The 24332-nt window shown below is 32.0% G+C and overlaps 1 protein-coding gene across 3 annotated transcripts in view; it reads left to right on the forward strand.

Moving 5' to 3' along the window:
• aux (cyclin-G-associated kinase) overlaps window positions 1-22535 on the forward strand; it is a 72155-nt gene extending 49620 nt beyond the window's left edge. For all 3 annotated transcript variants that reach the window (XM_069818792.1, XM_069818789.1, XM_069818791.1), the window contains exons 23-26: window positions 1964-2124; window positions 6634-6807; window positions 8122-8309; window positions 10279-22535. In XM_069818792.1, the coding sequence (XP_069674893.1) occupies window positions 1964-2124; window positions 6634-6807; window positions 8122-8238 (452 nt within the window). In that variant the 3' untranslated portion in view covers window positions 8239-8309; window positions 10279-22535. The remainder of the gene's footprint in view (window positions 1-1963; window positions 2125-6633; window positions 6808-8121; window positions 8310-10278) is intronic.
• The last annotated feature ends 1797 nt before the right edge of the window (window positions 22536-24332 follow it).

The raw sequence follows: 24332 nt of genomic DNA on the forward strand, positions 1-24332 counted from the left end.
ATGAAGAAGTGAAAATTTCATGAAGAATGAAAACTGCTAATTTCAAGTAGTTACTGTTTTTTGCTTCTGTAGATAATATTCTCTCCTGTTAAACAACATGCAAAGTAATGAGTGTCTGCTATTGATTGATCCGGCATTGTTTTGCTGTTGGTAAAACACAGTGCTGCTTGTTATTGTTTAAATAACTTATTTTACTGGCATATTTATTTTAATCACTTACTATAATTAATCAAATGGTACTCACAGTTATATCAGACGATCGAAGTATTTACCCTCTGCTTTTAAACATGCGTCAATTCTGTTAAATGGATAGAAAACTGTGGTGAAGTTTATTTTGCTGTATTGCAAAAATTGCTTGAATATTTTCCTTGAAATCCCCCAGATTACATGGATTGTTTGCATACACTTTTTGTTTAAGGGTAGCATACAAATAGCAACAGGAATTAGCATACAATATGTTCGCACTGTTTTACTAATTTAAAAATTGCTTGTAGTGATGGAACATGTATCCCACAATAATTACGACGAAGTTTTCTCTTGTAGGTTTTGCGAGAAAGTTTTACACATAACTGTCGTAAAAAATATTTTTGTTCTAAATTATATGAAATTCTCACCATAATATTACACAATAAAACACCCACAGGACAATAACCATGTTAAACTAGTACCACATTCAGCAACTGAATTGTGTACATAACTTATCAGCTGGCATGGCTCAAGGAAGTCTATCTTGAATACCCTGGAAACACAGTTCTATCAGTTTCAGCTGTTTCTGATCAACCTAACTAGCAAACATTTGATAGTAATAGCAGTCTGAAAGATCTGTTTTTATTGCCCTAATTTGTGTCTTGAAATATTTAGTGGAAAGATACTTAAACAGTAGAAATAGCTGTGATTTTTAACAGCTAAAGTGCAGCAGTATATTCAAACAAATGTGAACACTGATTAATAATTTTAGCTTGGTTTCTCTTCATTGATTTTTTTTCACCTACATTTCATTCATCAATCATTGCTTACTTATACCTTTAAGAACCTATGAAATAAAACTGCTTTCGTCTGTGCATATATTGACTATGGTCGTAATTGTAAAGTGTCTGATACACGCTAATGCATGTGTGCAAATTTCCGTTGTTCCCTCTTCTCATGTTACACTGATAAATTTCCTGCAGTTATGTTCATTAAAATTAAACGTTCATACATAAATATGAATTTAAAAATGACTATGGGAAAAATATATTACACTACTTCCATATTTGTTAAAATTACAATTCCTTCCTCCTTTCCCTATCTCTTTTTACGCCATTCTAAGCCAGTGGCATTGGATATGTCATTGCTTTCCTCTCAATTTATTGGAGGTTAGATACTCTTTCTCTTATTTATTTGAGTTCTTCTTGTTCACAGTATAAAACATACAAAGTGGGAACTCTGCAGTTTTATTTCCATATAAATGCTGCATTAGATGTTAGTAGCTACAATGATGAAAGTTTACCTTCAAAGTCCGTTCCTTCCCTCAACCTCCTCCATTTAAAATTTGCTGTTGTGCCTTATTGAGATTCTCATCATCAATTGATTTAGTTCCTCAGTTTTGTGAATTGAAGAGTCACTTTCATCCTTAGCTAGCCGATCAGCAATTTCACTTCCAGCTATTTCAGTATAGATTGGAATTCAATATTTCGTTGCATGAAATGCTACGATCACATGTCTCCTCTTTTGAGAGAACAGAAAACACCAAAAAATACTGTTAAAAATCTAGAAGTCTTTTTTATATCTAACATTTCTACATAATTTTAATTTTCATTAATGCATTTATTTACCAATTATTGTTTAGAGGTAATTATGAATTTTTTATTACAAATATAATTCAGTTTGTAGATTGGGAGAATAGAATATCCTCTAAATATTTTATATAATAATGTTTTTATATTGTATCAATAATATGCTTAAAGCCATTCTCCCCACGAAGGTAAAGCTGGTAGTAAAGGAGTAAAACAACCTGGTGACATATTTGACGACCTCCTGGGCTCACAAGGTTACCAGTTTCCAAAGCGTGAGACAGGTCCAAGAACGATCAATGAAATGAGAAAAGAAGAACTGGCGAAAGATATGGATCCTGATAAACTCAAGGTAAAATTCTGCTATATTTTGCAATAACATAAGGATATTAACTAAGTAGTATTGCACGTTTTGATGTTTGAAATACTGTTTTTGAGGCAAGTCTTACAAGATAAATATATGAAAAATGTGATCAGATACTATTTAAACAAAATTATACACAAACTCGAAATGTCATATGCATTGTAACAATATAATGATAAATCAGTTGAACACACTGTTCGTCAAATGGCTAGAGCAGTGGTCATCACCACTCGCTGAAAGCGTAAAGGGTAACTGGTGCAACGTAATATGCCCTGTCGTGCAGCGGGAAGAGGGAGAGAGCATACCAGCCAGCAGCCCGGATGCACCATAGTGCAGTCTCTTATCCGCGGGTAAGAGACGCTAGCCCGAGAGTGCTCTGTGCTGATGACTGCTGTGCTAGAGCATCATCAGCTTTGCACATTTGTAACCCATTCTGGCTTGGATTCTTCATTCCAGTTTACAGTATGGTTAAGTTTGTGATATAGAAAACAAACGTTTTCTAATGATGAAGCAACAGCTTACTTTATCAGTTGCTTCATTTTTATACAACATAGTACAAAATATTACAGGGTAAACCCTCGATTTAATGGACCTCGATTCAACAGAATTTGGATTTAACAGACAATTTTTTGCGGACATTTTATTATTATTATTATTATTATTATTATTATTATTATTATTATTATTATTATTATTATTATTTTATAATTTGTACCATAGTTGTTCATTTTAATGTATTAATTGTATCACTGTGCTGGACTTTTATTGGCCAATGGCTGTTGTCCAGCACATAAATATCAATAAATGAATAAATAATTATTATTATTACTATTATTAATATTATTATTATTAATATTATTATTTGTGGCTGCACACCCTTTGTAGTAAAATAAAATGTAGTCCTGTGCGATGTAGTGATGTGATTTCACGCCATGCACTTTTTTTAATATGAGGCATGCCAAAAACATACTCATCTGCGAAAATCTCGATATCGATTTTTATAGGATAATAATATTTTATCTAATGAGAAAGGTAACATTAACTGGTAATAAAAGTAAATATTTGTTTTAGACATCATTTTTTCTTCATTTTGGAAGTTTCGTTGTTCATAATAGCATGTGCAGCTATGTTGCAACGGAAATGATCTTTACTTAATGGTCTACTGCTGTGGAGTAACAGCATTTCTGACTGTGAAAGAGCAGGCCTGAGTTCAAATCCTGGTTGGGACAAGTTACGTGGTTGAAGTTTTTTTAAGAGTTTTTGTTAACCCATTAAGAGCAAATGCTGGATAAGTTTTGGCAATGGATCTTGGACTCATTTCACTGCCATTATCACCAGTGGCGAAGCAAGTATTTAAAGAGTGGGTAGGCAGAAATTCTTACCTTAAATTTTTTTGTATAGTAGTTCCAAACGGCGAGTTTTCTTGGTGGCAAAATTGTCAATGACACGATCCTTGAACATCTGGTCACTCATCAGTTCTTTCACTAGCTTCTTCTCAATGGCAATGGTACTAAGACAGCTGAGTCTTTCATTGGTCAGAGTATTACGCAAGTATGTTTTTATTTTTTTCAAAGTACTCATACTCCTTTCAGAAGAAACTGTGGTCACAGGAAACGTTAAAAACAAACGAACTAATTTGAACACTTCCACATACACACTTCCCAGGTCATTTAGAACAATATAATCTAAAAGTCTTTGAGGAGACATGTGTTTTCCTATGTCAGAATAAATGTTAATCAATTCATTTTCCAATCTCTCTCCATTAAAGGAGGGGTATTTTTTCAGAAGACTATTCAACTTTGTAGAAGGAAAAATTTTGTTTGTACACAATGAAGTGGTTTGGATCCAAAATTTCAACAAATTGAATACTTTCAAAATCACCAAAACGCACTTCCATCTGCATAATCAAAGTGTCAAGAATTTCGTAGGTTAACGTTTTCAGCATTTGGAATGTCCTGTCATCAACATTTACCTCACTATTTATTTGGTGACATTTTTCAATGCCCGAAGACACGGTGTTTTCTGATCTCATGTCTTTAAGGACAGCAGCGGTTTTCTTTATTTCAGTGTTGCACAGAACTACATCAGAGGCAGTTTTATGTTGCAAGAGTGCAAAGAGATGATCAGTATAAATGAATATTTGTTTATAGAGACAAACCAAGTAAATGAAATGGATCTTTTCGAGTATACTAAGCAACCCAACAGCAGAGTTGTATGACTCACTATCCCAGCCTTCATCATTCTCTGAAATGTCCTGAAAAACTTGTCTTAGATCATCATAGTGGGAAAATATTGTATGGACTGCTCTGGAATGGAAGTTCCAACGGGTAGTACATGCTTGTGGAAGTCTGAATCCTTTAGATTCCAGAAGCTGAGTTCTCTTTGAATATCTGCTAAAAATGTATGAAATGCTGTCAGATTATGGATGAAGAGCCTAACTGATTTTATTGTTTTGGAGCAATGAAGAAGAACGAGGTTTAACTTGTGAGCATAGCAGTGTAGAAATAATTATCTTGGACAGGTTTGTTTAACATACTGCTGAACACCTCCATGCTTTCCGGCCATTACTGAGGCCCCATCATATGTTTGACAGACTATCTTGTCAACTACTCCCCACTTTCGCAAAACACTAACAATTAATTCTGATAAGCCTGATGCAGTCTTGTCTATTGAAACATCATAGAATCCCATAAATCTCTCTACTGGACCTTTTTTTGAGCAGAATCTGAAAATTATGCTGGGATTTATTTGACACGTCTAAAGTTTCATCTGCCTGAATACCAATGAATTCAGAAGAATTTAACTCTTCGATAATATTCTCTTGAATTATATCAGTTATAGATTCAACTAACTCATTCTGTATGTCACTTGAAGTACCTTTAAAGCCTGACGTAGACTGGAGATGATCTCGAATGTACTGTTCCTGCTTAGAAAGCAGATCTAACAATTCTAGATAATTGCCCTGTTGACTGAGTCTTCCCCTTCAAAATGACCTCTAAACGCAAGTTCCTGTTTCCCAAGAAAACATACAATGTCAACTAGTCTCTCAACAACGAGCCTATTTTGTTTCACAGCTTCATTATGTTTAAGAGCCTGAATTCTTGCCCCTTCAGATAGAGCATGTTCTATTCTCCCACGTCCTAGTAAATGGAATCCCTCTTCATTCTGTATATGTTTATTTGAATTCTGATATTTCTCTGCTTTTCTAAGGAAGTTTTTCGAAACAGTTACCCCATGCAAAGCCCATTCTTTTTCACCACCAAATAAAACATACGTATGACAACAAAGTTTGTTGGTGTCCGAACAGCCAGCCAACCACGAAAATCGCGTATACCAAGAGAATACAAATTTTCTAGATACTTTGCCTTAATAATATTTAAAATCTAAATTCGGGGTAAATCTTCTGCTTTTAGCATTACAGTTTTCTTCGTATGTCCAAGAAGAAAATGGCTTACTTTTCAGTAAGTTCAGAACACTCGACAAATTACTACGAGAGTCTGGTCCACTCATTATTTCAGGCTCAGTCTGACAAATACACCTAATTCTCACAAATAATACAAAAATGGTCTTCACTCACTCATTATTTCGGGCACAATCTAGTAAACTCACACTTAATTCTCACAACAAAAATGGTCTTGAGTAACTTTCCCGCTGACTAAATCAAAAGGAGCATTTCCCACTAAAGCAGCATTGCCAACCGTATTTGTGACAAAGTCCTTAAACAGCAGTAAAAATTCACTATAAATATGTTATCAATGGAGGAAATTTTTATTCCTGTCGCTAAGAGGGCTTTAAATACTCGCTAAATTAAAAAAAAAAAAAAAAAAAAAAAAACAATACAAAACTTTCATCAACGTTGCCGCTGAATATTTGTTAAACATAGTTAGATCTAGCTACCATAAACTGGCAATACTAACTGCACGCGAGGGAAAGTTTGAATATTCTTTGTTGGTCACCGTGGTTGGTCATGAGACATGCCTCCTTGAGACGTGGAGGGGGTTGCTAGAAATTCAAACAACCTCACGCTATTTTCTGTCCCCTCCAATCCCTGTCGTAAAGCCAAAGCCTGTTGAAGTGGCAGAAGAGGCAAGCGAGAAATTGTCTCACCCGCAGATGCCCATCACCCCGGCCGAGCACAACAGACAGATTCTGTCGTTGACATGTGCCACTATCTAGTGGCCGATGAGCGAAGAATCCTGTATGAACTTCTGATTTTCTCAATCACAACAATTATTACGGTCGAGAAATTTATTTTAGTAGGCCTATTTATAATTCTTTATCTTGAAATTTTTTTGGGTAGGCATTGCCTCAATTGCCTCCATGTAGCTTCGCCACTGATTATCACCTTTATTTCACTAGATAACCATCATAGCTGATAAAGCATCATAAAATAAACCAATTAAAAAACCTTACATAATATAATATTTAATTATAATTGAGAGCAAAAAATATACATATGCCTGTATAATTACTCTACATAATCACTTTTATCTTCAGATTCTTGATTGGATTGATGGTAAGACACACAACATCAGAGCTCTCTTGTGCTCCATGCATACAGTTTTGTGGGAAGATGCGAAGTGGAACAAATGTGAAATGCATCAACTTGTCACAGCAGCAGATGTTAAGAAGGCATACAGACGGGCTTGCCTTGCTGTGCATCCTGATAAGGTACGTCTCTTCTTAATAGAAAGTTAGGCATCCCCATGTCATGTACAGAAGAAAGCTATAGGTGAGGTAGGTAGGTACCTAATGCTCTTGATTTAACAATCGAGTTATTTTCTCTTTTTCTTCCCAGTATTTAGATGTAAGACTTGTATTTTTTTTTAAGTGTTTCACACTGTGTTAAATGATTCATATCCATTTCTTCTTCTTGAGACACAATACACAATTTGGATTAAACAGGATGCCAATCCTATGTAAATATTTACCCAGTCAATCATGATCTCTAAGGAGTCTGAATGTGGCCACAGCAGATTTATGTGGTAGGTCAGGAATTCAATCAGGTCTTTCTAGTAAATTTTCCCGAATTTTATGTAGTATTTAATATTTGAATTAGTAATGTTTATTGTATCAAATCACAAGAGTACCAACCTAACTAATCATAAAATTTCCAGATACGGTAACATAGCTGTGTAGTAATGTTTTGTATTCTGTATTTGCGATTTTAATGACGAATTTTGTGTAGCCTAATATTTTAAAATAATTAATTTTACTTTACTTCGTGAATACTCCTGTAAGGGAACATTTCTGGGTACTGTGAATTAAATCCAATGACTGTCCCCAGAAATCGGAAACTTCTGGTCACTCTACTTTTAAGTGCTCGTAACAATTCGGTTCTTTTATAATGTTGCCATTGATATTACCATATACAGTTTTATTTTCTAGAATTACTATATTAAAGACATGCGTAAAAGAAATTCTTTACTATTACCCAAATAAAACGACATACTTTCTTTTTCTGGTTGGCACATAAAAAAAACATTTCTTGTAATGCCAAAAAGTAAAATATTTTCCCTTATTTATAAATTGTACTTTTGAAGTTTTATGCAAGCTTTTTGTGTGTGTGTGCGCGTGTGTGGAGACACGCTCAGTGTTTACTAAAATTCAGGTGGCCTAAATTTTGTTTCAGGGTCTGTACAATGCTAAGCTAAAGAATGCAACTTGTGTCCAAGATTTTGTAAAACAGAAGAATAATAAAATTGCAGGAAGTTTTGAATTTAGTTTGAAGAAAAAATAAAACTGTGAAACTAAGAAATCATATAATGATACAAAAAAACTGTACAAAAAGTGAACAAACACATATTCAGGATTTAGTTATATGGAAAAATCTATACTGTACATATACTGCTTATAATCCTGAAGTTAATATATAGCGACTGTTAGAAGAAGAGATGCAACTTTTAATACGTATATGGCACCATATATTTTAACATTATTCTAAACATATCTTTACAATCATCTGTATGTCATTTTCTGTTTCAGCAAATGGGAACACCAAATGAAAAAATTGCCAAACTTATCTTTATGGAACTGAACAATGCATGGAGTGATTTCGAGTCTGATGCAAGTCAACAACAAATGTTTCCTTCTGCAAACTGAAGAAGCCAATATTTCTTGTGTAACCAAACTGGCCAACTTTTGAGTGCAATATTTAATATAACCAACACAATGTAAGTACAATAATATATTCAAGTTCTTTCACACTTATAGAATTAGTTATCAAGTAAAATTCATTTTCATCATCATCATCATCACCATCATCATCCCACCATTGCTTTTAATGAGAGCCTTGACTATGATTACGAGGGGAAGTGATTTACTATCCTAGCATTTGTGGAAGCTACAGTTTTATACATAATTTCCAGACTTTTTGAAAAGTGAATGGAGAATTGATGGAATATTTTCTTATCTGCTACAAATTTCACTTAAACTAAGTAGTATTAAACCCAGGGAAAACTGATACTCTAATCATGCACCATTAGTTCAATACTACTACTTCTTCTTCTTCTTCTTCTTCTTCATCATCATCATCATCATCATCATCAGCCATACAGATTATAGTCCAAGAAGAACTGTTACGGTCCACTAAAGTTTCAAAACTTTTTGAGTCATCCATTTTCTCACGTCCACATTTATGTATTTTCTGATTGAGGTTCTGGCTGATATGTACCTCTATTATGAGGCAGTACATCTCACTTGACGATATATGTCAGAGAAAGAACAATTGTTTGTATACATCTGAACTCTGATTAGCATAATATGTAGCTAATCGGCAATGTATGCAATGGAGGGGGAAAGGAACTGGCCACCCTACCCCATTATCTCCTGATCTAGTTGCCTCATAAGTGGTGCCTTCTTGGTATCACTTGTGAGGTTCAGACCTGTCTTCGAACAGTTGACTAAACAACAACATTTATGTATCACAATAACATTATTCCAATTTATCAATTTGGTGTTCGTTCTAAGCACTTTACTAATCATCAGTTCTTATGAGTTATTCAGTCTGTTATTCAAGAGTTTGAAAAAAAAAAACAGTATACCACAACAATTTCCTAGATATTGCCAAAGGATGGCATGCTGGATTACTTGTGAAATTATATCAAATTTGTTTTTCATAAGCTGTAATTTATTACCAGCAGTATTCAGTGTATCTAATGGAGGAAGCAATATTGTTGCCTGTTCGTAGTATTGCATAATTTAAAAATTACACTGTAGTTATAAATTATTCAAAATTAGTTTTTAAGTCTGAATATTTGCATCTAAGTCGTGCACCATTAGTCAAACAGCCAGCGTGTCTCATTTCCATGCTAGTAACCCGGGTTCGAATCCCAGTGAGTGCAGGTGGAATTTCTGGTGGACAAATATGCTGCTTGGCTGTATGTTTTCGAGGGTTATTTCATTTTCCTACCAGTATTCCATCATTGCTTCATCATCATGGAATGCTATGTACGCCTCCTATAATGTACCAAGAGCAATGCCTACAGCAGCAAAAACAACTACAGCTGCAGCATGTTGCTCTTAGATAAGGATGCTTGGGTGAATGACGTAAAGTGAAGTTCATGTCATTGGATTAAAAAAATATTTGAGAAGCTAATTTTCAAAATGTCTCTTGTTCACCTGATAACGAAAATGAGCTTCCTGTGTCCATGTTTCTTGAAATATAACTACATACAACTGTCATGATTTGACTTGAGAACGCCCTCTAAATTGGAATCAAACTGACTCTTGTCCACAAAAAAATTGCAACAAAACATTAGTTCCAGCTTTGGAATCAAAGAGTCTCATGCTTCCATTTGATTCTAAATGCACCGAACCTCTTTGGTTTCATAATGTCTCTTGCCTAGCCCGTAAGAAATTTTAGATCTAAAAATGTTTTCTGTGATTTTCCACAAAGTTATGGGAATGGACAAGGATCGTTTTGAAAATAAGCTCCTCATTTGTGCCTAACATTACTTGTGTTCTATTAAAGAATATTGGTACTATAATATTTTGAAGTAATTTTAGTGTTAATTAAATCCGAACACTATAATTTTTATTCCAATAGAAGAAATCAGTAGTCCCATCATATTGATCATTCGAACAGGAGCAAACTTGAGTTTGTCCATATTTATTAAGTCTAAAAATGTGTTTGTGATCTAGGTTTATGAAAACTGGAGTCAGAACAATGTGGAGCCTGAAGAGCTACCGAGAGAAGCCAAAGCCTCATTAACCCATCTTATCCCATTGTTACACATTATTCAATTCACTCTCAGTGAAGAAAAGAACATTGTGATAGGCTTTTACTAGCTTTTAGTGTTTAACAATGCAAAAGTTACCTATCGAAGCTTGCAAAAACGAACTGCTTATAAATACACGGTGAAGAACCTTACATGCATCACCTGAGTGTTAAGGTTACAATTGAGAATGTACATTCTCAGCATTAAAACATTTAAGAAGGAAATAATCATATAATCCTTTCGTGATATGGCAATACTGCCAATTTTTAAGTGTATCAAACATTCCTTAGTATTTTAAATGAAGCTTACCTTAATTCAGAATTAAGGGGAAATAATTTAGAAACTGTGAAGGTTTGTTGAATGTAAGGACTGACAGTCAGTTGATATTGAAAGGATGTCGGTGGCTAACAAAATATGCAGGGTTAAATACATGTTGTTATGCCTTTAATTTTGATTGTTTAATATGTGTTTGAAATTCTCTCTGTTGTTCTTAGAATCTAAACAGAAGCATTAAAAATGATGATTCAGTGATTAGAAATTAAAGTTAAAATGTAGGAATAGTGATCCACTCTTCACAGCCACCCCATAAAATGGGTTTGACTGTATGAATATTCATATTGTTAATTAATTAACAAGATTTCACATTAATAAAATAATTAACGTTGACAAACTCTGAATGTTACACATCCTTTCAATACAAGTCTCTCCTTATGTACTTTTAATTTGAGTTTCTCATCGTGAAGTAATGTTCCTTGTAGATAATCGAGAAATTATTGAACTGTGTCATTTTCATCCTCATTTGCATGAGATGATACATTTTAGAGGCCATGTCTTCTTTTTATGGTATATACCACTGTGTAAATATACTTCCATTTTTCTTCTTTGCTATGTGTGTAGTGTTTATAAAATCTGTGGGTTGTTTTGTTGTGTAATTTGTCTTTTAACTAAAAAGTGTACATAAAGAGATAAATGAATATGTTAATACACTATCATCACCGTTGTTGCCGTGAATTGTATTGGTACTGTAGTAACCAATTAATTACAAAATGGTTACTGTTGAATATTGACAGCTGTGCCTTTTTGGACATTTTTTTATTGCAGTCAAACTGGATATGTAAGAAACTTAGGAAGACGGATAAAGATTTTCTGAACCATGTTAGTGCCCAAGTATTGCAATGGCCTAAATGGTGACATTAAATAAATATATTAAGAGCTTACATGTTGAAAAGTAATGATAAATCTATTCATCTCACCTCTATGGTAGAGGATTAATGGTTTCAGAATATACCAACATTCTTCTCATGTCTGTCACATGCACGTGACTTCTGCTGGTATTCAGGTGTAAGTTTACGTAAAGAATTAAGTCCCTACAGTACATACTTATTCTGTCTTTTTTTACTTTAGACTTAGGTCTTTGGACGAAGACTAAAGTAGAGGGAGACAATTTAAATCCATCCCACTATTTTACATCAAGAGATTAATTCCATATCAAAACACCTTTGAGGTTTTATAAACACCTATATTTTGTGTAATATTGCCCTTCCCTTTCTCTAGTTATCTTAACATTATTTTCTAAAAGTAGTCCCAATTATTTTGTTATAGGCAAGAAGTTTTGTTATAGCATGCTTGTAGAACTGAATGCATGGGCGCAATAATACAGGCACTCTCAGAATTACATCAGCTTCTGAGAACTTTGATTTGTATTGAAATAAAAATATATAATATATATATTTCTTTTTATATTACAATAATAATGAGGTGTATTTTAAATATCAAAATCTTGGACATTCCACAGTATAATCAGCCTCTAGAATTTCAGTTGATCTCCATTCAGTTTTAGTGATTCATCAGATTTATGTTTATAAAGGGCTTAATTATCATTCATTTTTTCTACTTGATGCATATATAAAAATAATAATAAGAGATAACTTTAAGATGGATATATCCGTATGTTCTTGTGGCAGAGAAACAATGATCATATCACTGGTTAGTCTAGTATTATACAATAACTAGCACAAAGACTGATTTAAAGCATCATATTGCTTGGGGAAGACCTGATAAAAATATCCCTAAATTTGATAAAGAGCCACATGGAAACTGGATAAACAATAAGTGATGTAAATCCGAGAATGCCTGTACACAAAGTCGTGATGTGTGAGTATGTGTGTCTGTATGAAGAAGGAACAGTCCTTCTGTTTAATTTAGACAGTATCCAAAATGTAGACTGGTCAATTTAAACATAGAAGCTTTTGCAGTATAAAGTTTCTTCTCAGTGAAAAAAAATATCATCCAAGTGAACAGTATGACATAACATTACAGATGACACAGTTTATTTCAGTATTTAGTTATAAAGTCGTTCCATATGCAGGTAATAATGGTAGTAGCTTAAAGGAAAACTGTTTTCATAAGTTAAATTTAGCTTGTTTTTAATCTTATGATTACGGTTTTCCCCATTTAAAATATCTTCTTTATGATGCTAATTTGTTTTATATTAATAGCAGTGTGATTTGTTAACTTTTTGGATTTAAGTAATTTGAAGTGGAAAGATACTGTAACGTACTGTTTCCATGAAAGTCTTCATCTAAAGATTACGAAATTGGTATATTCTGTCTATCTATCCAATGTAACTAGATTTATTTTTTAACAAGTTGAGTATTCATGTTGTTGTACTTCTGCAACAAAGCACAGTAGATGTTTAAGTTAATAGAATTAGGTTTAAGAGGAGCTTCTCTTTATCACACTCTTAGGTGAGCAAGCAATAACTTGGAATAAAATATACTTTTATCAGTAGGAAGATTTCGCTAGTGTCACAAAATTCTTAATCCTACATGAAAGATTGTAGTAATGCATAAAATTAAACAAAATATACTGGTATAAAAATAATTGGACTGCAAAAAGTACAAAATTATTTAAAATTGACTGAATCGTGAGGTATGCTTTCATTTGCAGTAGACAGAAGAATGTTAATATTATTGCCTTACTGAAATTAATATTATAAGGTATCACAATCTGTATTTATTGCATATATCGAAATGAAGTATTATTGTTATTTCAGGGTGAGTTTGCTGAGAATTTATACTATTCTGGACATGGCAGATGACTGTTGCCTTTCAAATATTTTGTAATTGGTGACAGCTGCTGTCAGTATAACAGTAAATGATGACTCATCATAACAGTGTTAGTTAAAATACATAAAGATTTGCTTACAGTGAATCTTATTATTCTAGTTACATTGGATAGAACAAAAATGTAGGTGAATTAAATACCATAATAATATGAAATACGGTTTATTATTCTTGAGTGTCCAGTTCAAAACAGTTTATTTCTTGAAGACACATTTAAAATGCCCCATATACATTTGATAAGAATATAGTTTTCATGAAACTATACAATTAAATTTCCTACCTCTTGAGTTTAATTTTGCCATTATGATTCTTATTATATGTATATTCCTTTTCCTGCACCAAGATTTATTTTTAACTCTGAGATTGATTAGACTGCTTTATTTATTTATTATACAGGTTTACAATGCATATGAGCATCTTCCAGTGTCCAATTTTTGCACTTTTATCCTCTTTCTTTATCCTCCCATTCTCATTCTTGTAGTCACAGACAATAATTAGAAAAGTTGGAGTTATTTATGATAATGAAATTAACAGTGTTTAAACACTAAACATAGGATAAAAGTTACATACCTTTTAACAGATACATATATTTAAATTTCAACTTTCCGACTTGTGTGATCAATTATTCACTGCAGTGGTTTCCAGACTGTCCCACCGAAATTACAGAACTGAGTATTTCTATAGACAAATTTGTCATGTAAGGAAAATGTGAATTTCCAGTTTCATGCTTTTAGTGCTCAGATTATCTAAATTTATGGCCTTTCTATGGTCTTAGTAGAATTATGTTTCATTCATATTATTATGAATTATATTAGGATGACTCTCGAGTTTATTGTGAGGAGAATGCAATCACATTGAGGCATCATGTAATTTTTAACAAACTCTCTTAATTCCTTATATATCTGTAGCATCAAATTGTGAGAATTATTATCCATCTGTAAGAAAAAGTTTTGGTTTCTGTTAAAATTATATATTACATAAACCAATAATTTTAGAGAAACCATTAATTTTAACCATATCTTCTAGTCACATTTATATTTTCACTGGCGTCCTGAAACTTTTTCACTCTATAGTACACTTTTATCATTATACATTTTCCTCCGTAAGATTATTTTCTGAAACATTAGATGTTTATTCATTGGTAGAAATGTGATTCTCTGTGAGAGAAGTATGCAACAAAACTGGTTAGAATGACCTACTTAGATGACTAATCTGGATATGTATGTATATAGTTATGTACATAAAAACACATTCCATCATGAATGTCGTTTCTCTGTTCATTCATTCTTTAAAAATCCAAAGTCTTCTTAAACTTTCTTTTTTTCTTCTTCTTTTCACAAGAACGAAAGAAAAAAACGTTCACATTGGTGCTAGTAATTTGTGAATTACTGCAGTTTAAAATAGTGTTGCATTAGCATACCAGTATACGGATTTTATTACAGCAAATTTTCCAATTGATTATAGATAGTACAAGTATTTTTGATTACCGGTATTCTTGAATTTGTAAGTTAGGACTTGTATTGAAAATTGAAAAATTGTAATTGATTCAATATTGAGAGTATAAAATTTACCTATATGCCACAAAGAAAACTGTTTTTTCTTGATTTTAGTTTTGACATACATGCTTTAATATTAGCATAGAACTATAGAATTTTACTGTTATACTATCTATCATAACTCTCAAATTATTACACGTGTTTCGTATGTTAAGTTTATGACGATAAACAGTGTATTTAGACATTAAAAATTCAAATGTGTATGTGATTGACAATTCATGTTTGATGTATTTAAGAAGAAAGAAATATACATAACTTTTACGATACAAAAGTACGAATATTTAATATATAGACCTACTTGTGAATATAATGAAGAGTACTAATTAATTATTTTAAAGAAAGAGGAGTACATAACTTCACAAAAGTAAGAATATATACTTGTGAATATAATAAAGAGTACAAAATGTTTCAAATTGTCATTAAATTGTTAAGAACATTGTTGGAAGTTAATGCATTACTAACAAAATTATGATAATGGGGATAGACTGTATAACAATATAACATACATATATTTTCAGTGTTATTATTTGATGCCCCTTTATTTCCATTTATTAGAAAGTGTGTATTATTTTATTCAATTTTAACCCTGAAGTATTTCTCTTCCTCTGTTATAATTCTTTATGGTTGTGTTGATAATGCCTTTCGGGTTTCATTATAAGCTTACTAATTGAGACTTTCTCAACTGAACCTGACATTAGATAAACACATGGTAGGATTTTCAGACATGGGATTGACAGTGTCAGGCCTTAACCTAAGACATCGCATCAGAGCATGACAATAAACAAAGAAGTTCTATGCAGGAATTCACAGTCCCTGCTTTCACACACCATTAAAAGCTTCTTCTTCCTTATTAGATCTTGCAACCTGTCATGACCTCATCTCAGCTCCACCTCTTCCTAGATCTTTCTTGTTCTCTCCTCCCTGTTGGTCTGTATGACATTTTGCAATTCCATAATATGATGTAAGCTTTTCCTCGCTTAAGTCATATTCATTATATCTGTCTGTGTTACTTCTTTGAGGCTGATGAGTAATTATTTTTTTTTTTACATGGGTGGGTTAGCAATCCAATCATACAATCCCGAACCTGGAGGACCGAGGTGCTTTATTTGTTGAATACAATAAATCTGACTGATTGTGATAAGTTCTAAAATGTATGGGTCCAAGTGTCATGAAACATTTATACAAGCTAACAGAATTTGCGGAGTATATGAAAATCTTGAAGCATGTAAAAAATAATAACTTTATCACAGAAAAATGTAAACATTCATATATATGTATATATAAACGTAATTTTCGGCTATAAAATAAATTATATTCACTAAGTACTGTTTTCTATTTGTACGTGGTTCGACTATTTTAACATTTTAACGTTTATTTCTTTTTTTATTATAAATTTATATCTGAATGGTATCAAACCGTATAAGATTATGATATTTACGTGCGTGAAAAAGAAACAAAATTAGCAAATCTACAAGCTAATAATTTGAAGTCTGTAGATTCAGGGTGTTATCTCCGCCCCCTTCTTGTACAATTATGTAGCAAGGAAAACTGTACTTATAATGGAACTCCTTGCTTTTCTAAAATTCCTTGATGTGTAACAGTTTGAAAACCACTGCCCAACTGTATATATTACAATAAAATTGATGAAACTAAACTATAACTAACCCAAGTGACTAGTTTGCAGATGTAATGTTATCTCATCACCGTTTCCTTTGCTGTAGTGAGATTGGAAAGGGAAATTTCACAGTATTAATAGACATATAAGCTGATTTTCTATCACAACATTAGCACAATACATGAAATGTAAGTAAATGTAGCAGCATTTTTTATTTCGTTATGGGATTGATAATAAGAAGTGTTATAAATACATCATACCTCTTGTGTTTTTTTCCTGAGGAACGAAAGTAATAAATGAGAAAAATAATAGCTTCAGAACAATAGATTAATTTAATACAATTGATACAGTTGTGATGTTGGAGGTCTTCATATGTGGAAATTGTGTATATCAATTTCAGTGTAGATGTAGTTGAGTAAATTCAAAAGTTTACATATGCATAGCATTATTGTATGAATTGATACGCATTTACAAACAAGATAAATATGCCTGTGGCCTGGATTATATTAAAAATGTTGTATGTGAGCACAAATGGGGCAGCTAGCTTGTGAACACCTGAAAATGGTGAATATCAATTAAGCAATAATCTAAATGCATATGTATGTAGCATTTATTATTTGACATTCTCTACACCCATGCCGATCTCAACATATGTTACTCATATTACTTTTGTTATAATAGGTCAAAGATGTACTCTGTTTTGAAAAGGGAGAGTTGTCACCAATTAAATTGTAAACTTCTTGGACAGATGCAATATTGATATTGTATATGTAATTGCAGACATCCTGGATAAGATTTACTGTGTATGGATCAGGACATACATTGTCTGTAATAAAAAATAGTTTTTCTGAATTTAAAACATATGCTTAACCATAAGGCATTTTATTGTAAAGTGAATGTCAAAGCCAGATTGTAGAGAATTTACAATGTAATCTGTACAAGCCTGTGTAGGAATAGTTTGCTGCAGCCTGTGGTGATCAGTATCGAATTGTAGTAAAATTGTATACTGCAGACATCAGTGATATTCAACCTCTGATTTCATTTAGCTAAACTATGAAGTCTAACACAGGTTTTTCCCCATTCACTGTAAATTCAATTGTACTCTTATAAATCCAGTTTTTAATATATCATTATGTAACTTTGAAGATATGAGATAATTGTTAGTATTAATATATAATTATGTTTAGGAAAAATGTATACAGCATTTTTTCTTATTTAGTTCAATTTAAATTATACATCAAGGGATGTTCAAAGCCAGATGCAAAGAGGGAAAACCACTGCCTCTGCTATAAATAAAAATGTGGCATCTAGTCCTAAACTAGTCATTTTAAATTAAACATCTTTTCTTTATATTAAAAATATGTCTGGCTCCATTTTATTTGATTATCATGTAAAATAAATAAATAAATTTATTTTTTTTTTAGGACCGAACAGTTTTGTCATATAAGAAAAGTTTCCCATGGATCTAAATATATTTCCTTTATACGAAAAATGTGTTTGGTTCCATTTCATTATCACGTCACACCATGTAATTGACCAACAAATTTAAGAGAGTTTCATATCTGCCACGGATCTACAGTGACTCTAAGCTTTTAATAATAATAGTGTTTCAAGTATGTCGTTTCTTAATTATAATGGAGCAAGTCAAAGGTTACATTTTTCCAACTTCCAAACAGTACAACTGTTTGTAGGCATGAGAATATAATAATACTGTAGAACTTCACTAATCCGAAATTGTGGATAATCTGAACATGCAAACAAAAAAGAGAGAGATGTAGAAGAGGAAGAAAAAAAAAAAAAGTATTTGAACTGAAAATCAGTTAATGTTACAATATTTAGAAACTCAAAATGTACAGTATCCAGTACAACCATAGTATAGGTATTCATACAGTACAGTAAGGAAACTGTGTGTTAATAGAGCTATGACAACATGTTAGCTGAGCATCACTAGTGCGACTGGTGGTGAGTAACTATAACTACATGCTCACCATATCTATTAACTTGGGAAAATGAACATACATGTAATATTAAGTAAAAAGGAAATGTATGCACATGAATGCATGTCTGACATTTCAAACGTAAATAAATTTAAATGAAGGAATAGTATGGAAATCACAGAATTTCACTTGAGACAGACACTAACTTCAAATGCCACTTACCTCTATGAACTAGGCCCTAGGCATTCACATTTCACTTTGTACCGAAAAATGAATATTTTTTTTAACTATAGTTTTATCACATTAAGGTACAAATGTATATTAACATTCTTGGATTCTGGACAAGTCACAGATACCGTAAAGAAAAAAAATTGAGTGTCGACTCAAATTTCACACCCAAGATAAGGGTCGAAAGTTGCTGTGAAAGTGGGGGCTGATAGAGAGATATGAACAGGTAAGATCACTCCTTCGAGGTGGAAGGGGTAAGCGGCAGTGAGAGGCAGCACATTGCATTTCCATGCTGATCACAGAGAAAAAACGGGTTTTCATAAGGTCGAATCAGTGACAGGTTGGTTAGCTTAGGCTTTTTATGTGCCTTGTCTAAGAATATGCCCTTTTTTTTTTTCAAGGCATACAAAACGCCTAAACTAACCTAACCTATCACTAATTCGACCTTAACAAAAACTTGCCATTTCTCTGCGAATAAGAGATATAGTAGTTTTAATTAATGAATTCTTATTGAAATTCATAAATTGGCTGTTCTCGAAGTGTTCTGTGCATAGCCGGCAATTTGCATTCAAATATTTCATATCTTTTTTTAGTAGGTTGTCTCGCCAACTATTTATAACCCGTTTTTTTTTACATCTGAAATCATTACAACAGAATTTAACCAGTTAGGAAGATATGCCAAGTGTGAGCCAGTAGGACTAATAATGTATGGATTTTCGTCCTTTGTTGTTGCTGGAGTTTACAGCGGAACAAAGGTCCTTTAGAAACCTTCATTCTTCTAATAAATATTTTGTTCCTATATCATAACATATAAACAGTGACTTTTGCAGTAGTGTTAGTTACCTACTGCTTGGAACGCTAGCTCTATGCACCCGCATGCTGTCTGGCAGAAAAAGTGGCCAAATTTCCTTACTGTATGAATACATATACTGTGGTACAACTTACTTTATCACTAGTGAATGAATTAGTCCATGTTTTCTATGCTAATATGATAATCTGTCAGCTTCTTCTGACCTCGAAACTAAACAAAGCGGTAGATAGTGAAGGGTGGAGAGGGGATAAGGCTAGGTTTCCCTGCTTGCATTTGTGTCCTCTGCTTAATCCCAAATTTCGATACAGGTCCTGGTCCCAATTAGTTCGGACTAGCGGAGTTCTACTGTAATGATGGTGACGATGATGATAATAATAATAATAATAATAATAATAATAATAATAATAATAATTTGACTCCATATTAAAGGAAGTCATTTTAATAAACTCTGTGTTAAGTAGTTTACAGTGGTTGCAATATCAATATTAGCCTCTTTATGTTATTTGAAACCTGGGGTGTTAATTAGTTCAGATTTCATCTGCATAAAAATTGTCTTTTTGTGTAGAAAGTATACTCAGACGCACAATTTTTAATTGAACACCAGCAAAATATAGTTATGTATTTATAATTATTTAACTTACGAACAAACCTGTAATATAATGGTGTTCCTAAGCAGTTGAAGCATTATTACTCATCTTCTTTTCTCTCTTTCAATCATCATATGATTCAATGCTATAAAATTAGTTTAATTGTATTCAGAATATTTCTTAATTTGTATGATGTATAATTTTGTTATTAAATTTGTTTTCATTCCATAACTTGAATTTTTATAGCATTATATTTAATACTAATGTATTTTCTCTGTTTTCAAACATATCTTTACTCATATTTCGTGCAGTTCCATTTCCTTCATGTTTCTCTTAAAATGTCAATTTTCAGAAATTATTCATAATTTACAATCATTTATAGACAATTTTTTTTTTCTTTACATGTTCAGTAAAGTAGTTTTCAAGAAAGGAAGACTATTCGTATTATTTATATTAAAGTTTATTTGGTTATGATTTAGTTTAATTACATGTTGTAGGTTCATCATCACTGATGTTATGAAGTAATTCATTTCCTATACATTTGTTAGTAACATCTTAAAAAATATTTTAATGCGGATAATTCTGTAACTAAAAACAGACTAAGGAACGAAACCCTTATACTCAAATAATGCCTTTCTTGTTGTATATAAAGTAGCATTGTAAATTTGTAGATATTGGTTTTATATGATATGGTATAAACTTGATTGAGGAAATGAAGGTTGCGCAAAGGTGATTTTTATTACACCAAGACAAAATTGGACCAATCCTGTTTTCAGATACAGAATTTGAAGATCCATAATGTAACACAATGAGTATTTTGCTTTTGCTTACTGTTTTTTTAACAGAGTTAATTATTGAATGACAGTTTTATATTGCACACTGCTACTGTAGATATGAGCAATAAGTCATAAGTTACTGAAGCAAACTATTTCTATGAAGTCCTTAATTTAGGATTGATATAACGTGTTGATGAAATTAAAAATAATCGTTTCGTTTTGAAAGATGTTCAGAAAATTATATTATAAAAATTTGCCAATAGATATAATATTAATCTTGTGATACTGCATGTCAGTAAAGCAGTTTATATTTGTGACATAGTTAAACTCTACAGTGTACTTTTTTAGGAACTAATAGGCTAAAACAGATGTTCCATTGAAGAAGATAAAACAAAAACAAAATTTAATATTATGTATACCAAAAGTATTTTTTGGGATGCCAGTCAGACATGTGTACAAACACTTTAATTTGATATTTCTTTATTACAACGCCATTTAATTAAATTAGTATATTTTTCACACCTGTAAACTAATTAGTATATAAAAATATACTAAACTTTCTGCTGAACTAAAGATCATTTTTTACATTTTGCACTGTTTGTGAAAATACTATATGACTTCAATTTGCATAACTTTGCTTTTTATCAGTAATAATTAAAATTCAGTTATTGAGAAACTACATATGTGAGGAAAGTGGTATCACATTTATTGACTTATGTAGTGAAATAAAGATATGCATGTTATTAATTATAACATCTTGTTTCCTTGCAGATTGTGGAAAATATACTGGTATTTTCATTTCACATGTAATAAGATTTTTCTTTCAGTTGGATATTAAATAAGAATTTTTTTTTTTTCCTTACTCTTATATTTACGTATTATACAGTACATTATAGTATTTCCCACTGATAATAAGTTTTATTTTAAATTAATACTTTTTTGGAAGTTAAAAATTTTTCTTTCAATAATAGTATTAATGGAATAAATATAAAATTAGTGTTTTATTATTATGAATGTTTTTGTGTTGCGTGACATTCCCAATAAATACTTTGTAAACTTCAGTCTTTTATTTAAATCCTTAAAGTAAAGATTTTCATGGAGGAGATAAAATAATTTAGTGCTTATCAGATTGTGAATCATTTATTAAATTTGGCATTGGAAAAGTTACTGGTTCAGTTATAAATAAGAAACCATCGGGTTATGTAGAAGGAAAAAAAAATTGCATCAGCTGTGATTGGAGAACATACAGTTCTAACTGGTAGTCACAGGTACGACATTTGTCATTATGGACTTTATCGTGGTATGTGTTTTAAATGAAGTAAATATAAGGTACTTAACTTGAAAAGTAACCTTAGAAATGTACAAGACAGAATTGAGATTGTATAAATGTAAGATATTTATTATTGCTAGAGAATGTAATAATAACAGTATAATACCAATACCACAATAGTATATTTGTGAACATGTGCGAGTTTGAATACTCATTAATATGTATATGTTGATCTTCACCGTATGTGAATGGAATAAAGTGATTAATATAAAACACATCTTTTTATTAATTCCTTAAGTTCCAGTGACTTGGTTTTTAGTCTTTCATAGTTCTTATTTAATAATCTAGAACAGATATATTATCAACTATTGATAATGAACAGTCCATGTGTTGACCAGCTATTTACAGATGGTTGTAGGGTTGAGGCATGAGATAAGAGATGAGGGATGGTCGAGACAGTTTATAAACCTGGACATCTGCATGGGAAGTATAGTAATTACCAATATATATAATTTACATTGGCAAACTACAGTACACTTGAGAAATATGAGGACCAAGTTCGAATTCAATATAAACAGGAGTGGAGGAAATGCAGTATGTATTCGTATTTTTATAGAAAGTAGCAAGCCAAGTAAGGCTGTCTATTTGTTATGTAGCAGATTAATAATTTGCAGAACATACAATATTCCCATGTCCCTAGGTCTCTGCCATATAGAGAAGTGGAATTAATTCGGCTAAGTAAAAATTATTATTGATGATAGTGAGTAGCATCCAGTCATTGCTGTCGGTTTACATTTATTGGTTATATAAACAAATTGAAATAACATTTAAATTTAGTGACAAGTAACATTTCACTTTCGTGTAATGAGCTAATCTTATGTTTGTTAAATTAAAACAACACAAAACACATATAATATGTATTAAGTTTACAGTTTCAACCCTTGTATGTGGCTATTTTCTTTATCATTTTCTTCGAAATTACTCTCGAAATTTGATGTTCAGAAATTTTGTTCTTATAATCAGTCTCTGTTTGACAAATAACTTAAATATGGGGAGTTTAACACAGAAATCTTTTCAACCATTTTGTAAATGTTTTTTTTATGCCACTTGTACCGGTTATTTATTTGAATGTTTCCGAAAAAATTTCTCTAGAATGCTTACATCTTCCATTCCTCACTGGGTTCTACCATCCCTCCAAATGAAAAATGTCGGATCCATTGTTTCAGAATATAGGAAAGGTCACCGTCTTCGATTTAAAAGGTACGAGCTGCAAGATGTGGATATTTATTGTTTAGTTTTTTAGCAGTACATTCTTCTAGGTGCGAGAGTCCATCCACAATAGCGTCTATATGTATACATCGGAGGTTCTTATTTCTGTATATCTGAGTTGTCACTGCCAACAGTTTCAAGCTCCTCTTTTTCTTCACTGATGTCAACATCATTTATTCTCATTACTTTGTTAAGGATATATTCCTACTATGTTGCGTTAGTGTTTGTCTTAGTCTGGATCACTTCAGAATTTTTTTCCAGCACTTCTAAAAGTGGCCTCGTCTGAAGGGACTCTAAGTCCCAGAAAAGAGACGGTGTGCATGATCAGACATACAACAAAACAAAACTAATTTTATTACCTCAATTAGTCGTTCTCTTGTGAACAGGTTGCTCATCCTCTGATCATGCACACTGTCTCCTTTCTGGAACTCATAAAGTATCTGTGCGACAAAACTTTTTTCTTGACTGTACCAGTATTAAAAAGTGTGTGAATCGAGGATAAATATTAGAATTTATATTCAGTCTGTTACACGTACAAGCAAATACTAGTTTTTAATTGTATCATTACATTGATCATGCTAGTTGTCAACAACCACTTAAATTTGATAGATTAATATTAATGATTAATCATAATGTGTAGGTGAGTTTCTCTTGTAACCTCGATGTAGGAGGGGAGGGGCAAGATCATTAGCAGGCGTCAAATTTTCAAATCGTGTTATGTATTCGACAGATAATGGAGAAAAAAAGGGAGTATAAGGGTACAGTGCATCAGTTATTCATAGATTTCAAAACGGCATATGACT

Source organism: Periplaneta americana, chromosome 2 (assembly GCF_040183065.1).
Source record: "Periplaneta americana isolate PAMFEO1 chromosome 2, P.americana_PAMFEO1_priV1, whole genome shotgun sequence".
NCBI classification, from domain to species: domain Eukaryota; kingdom Metazoa; phylum Arthropoda; class Insecta; order Blattodea; family Blattidae; genus Periplaneta; species Periplaneta americana.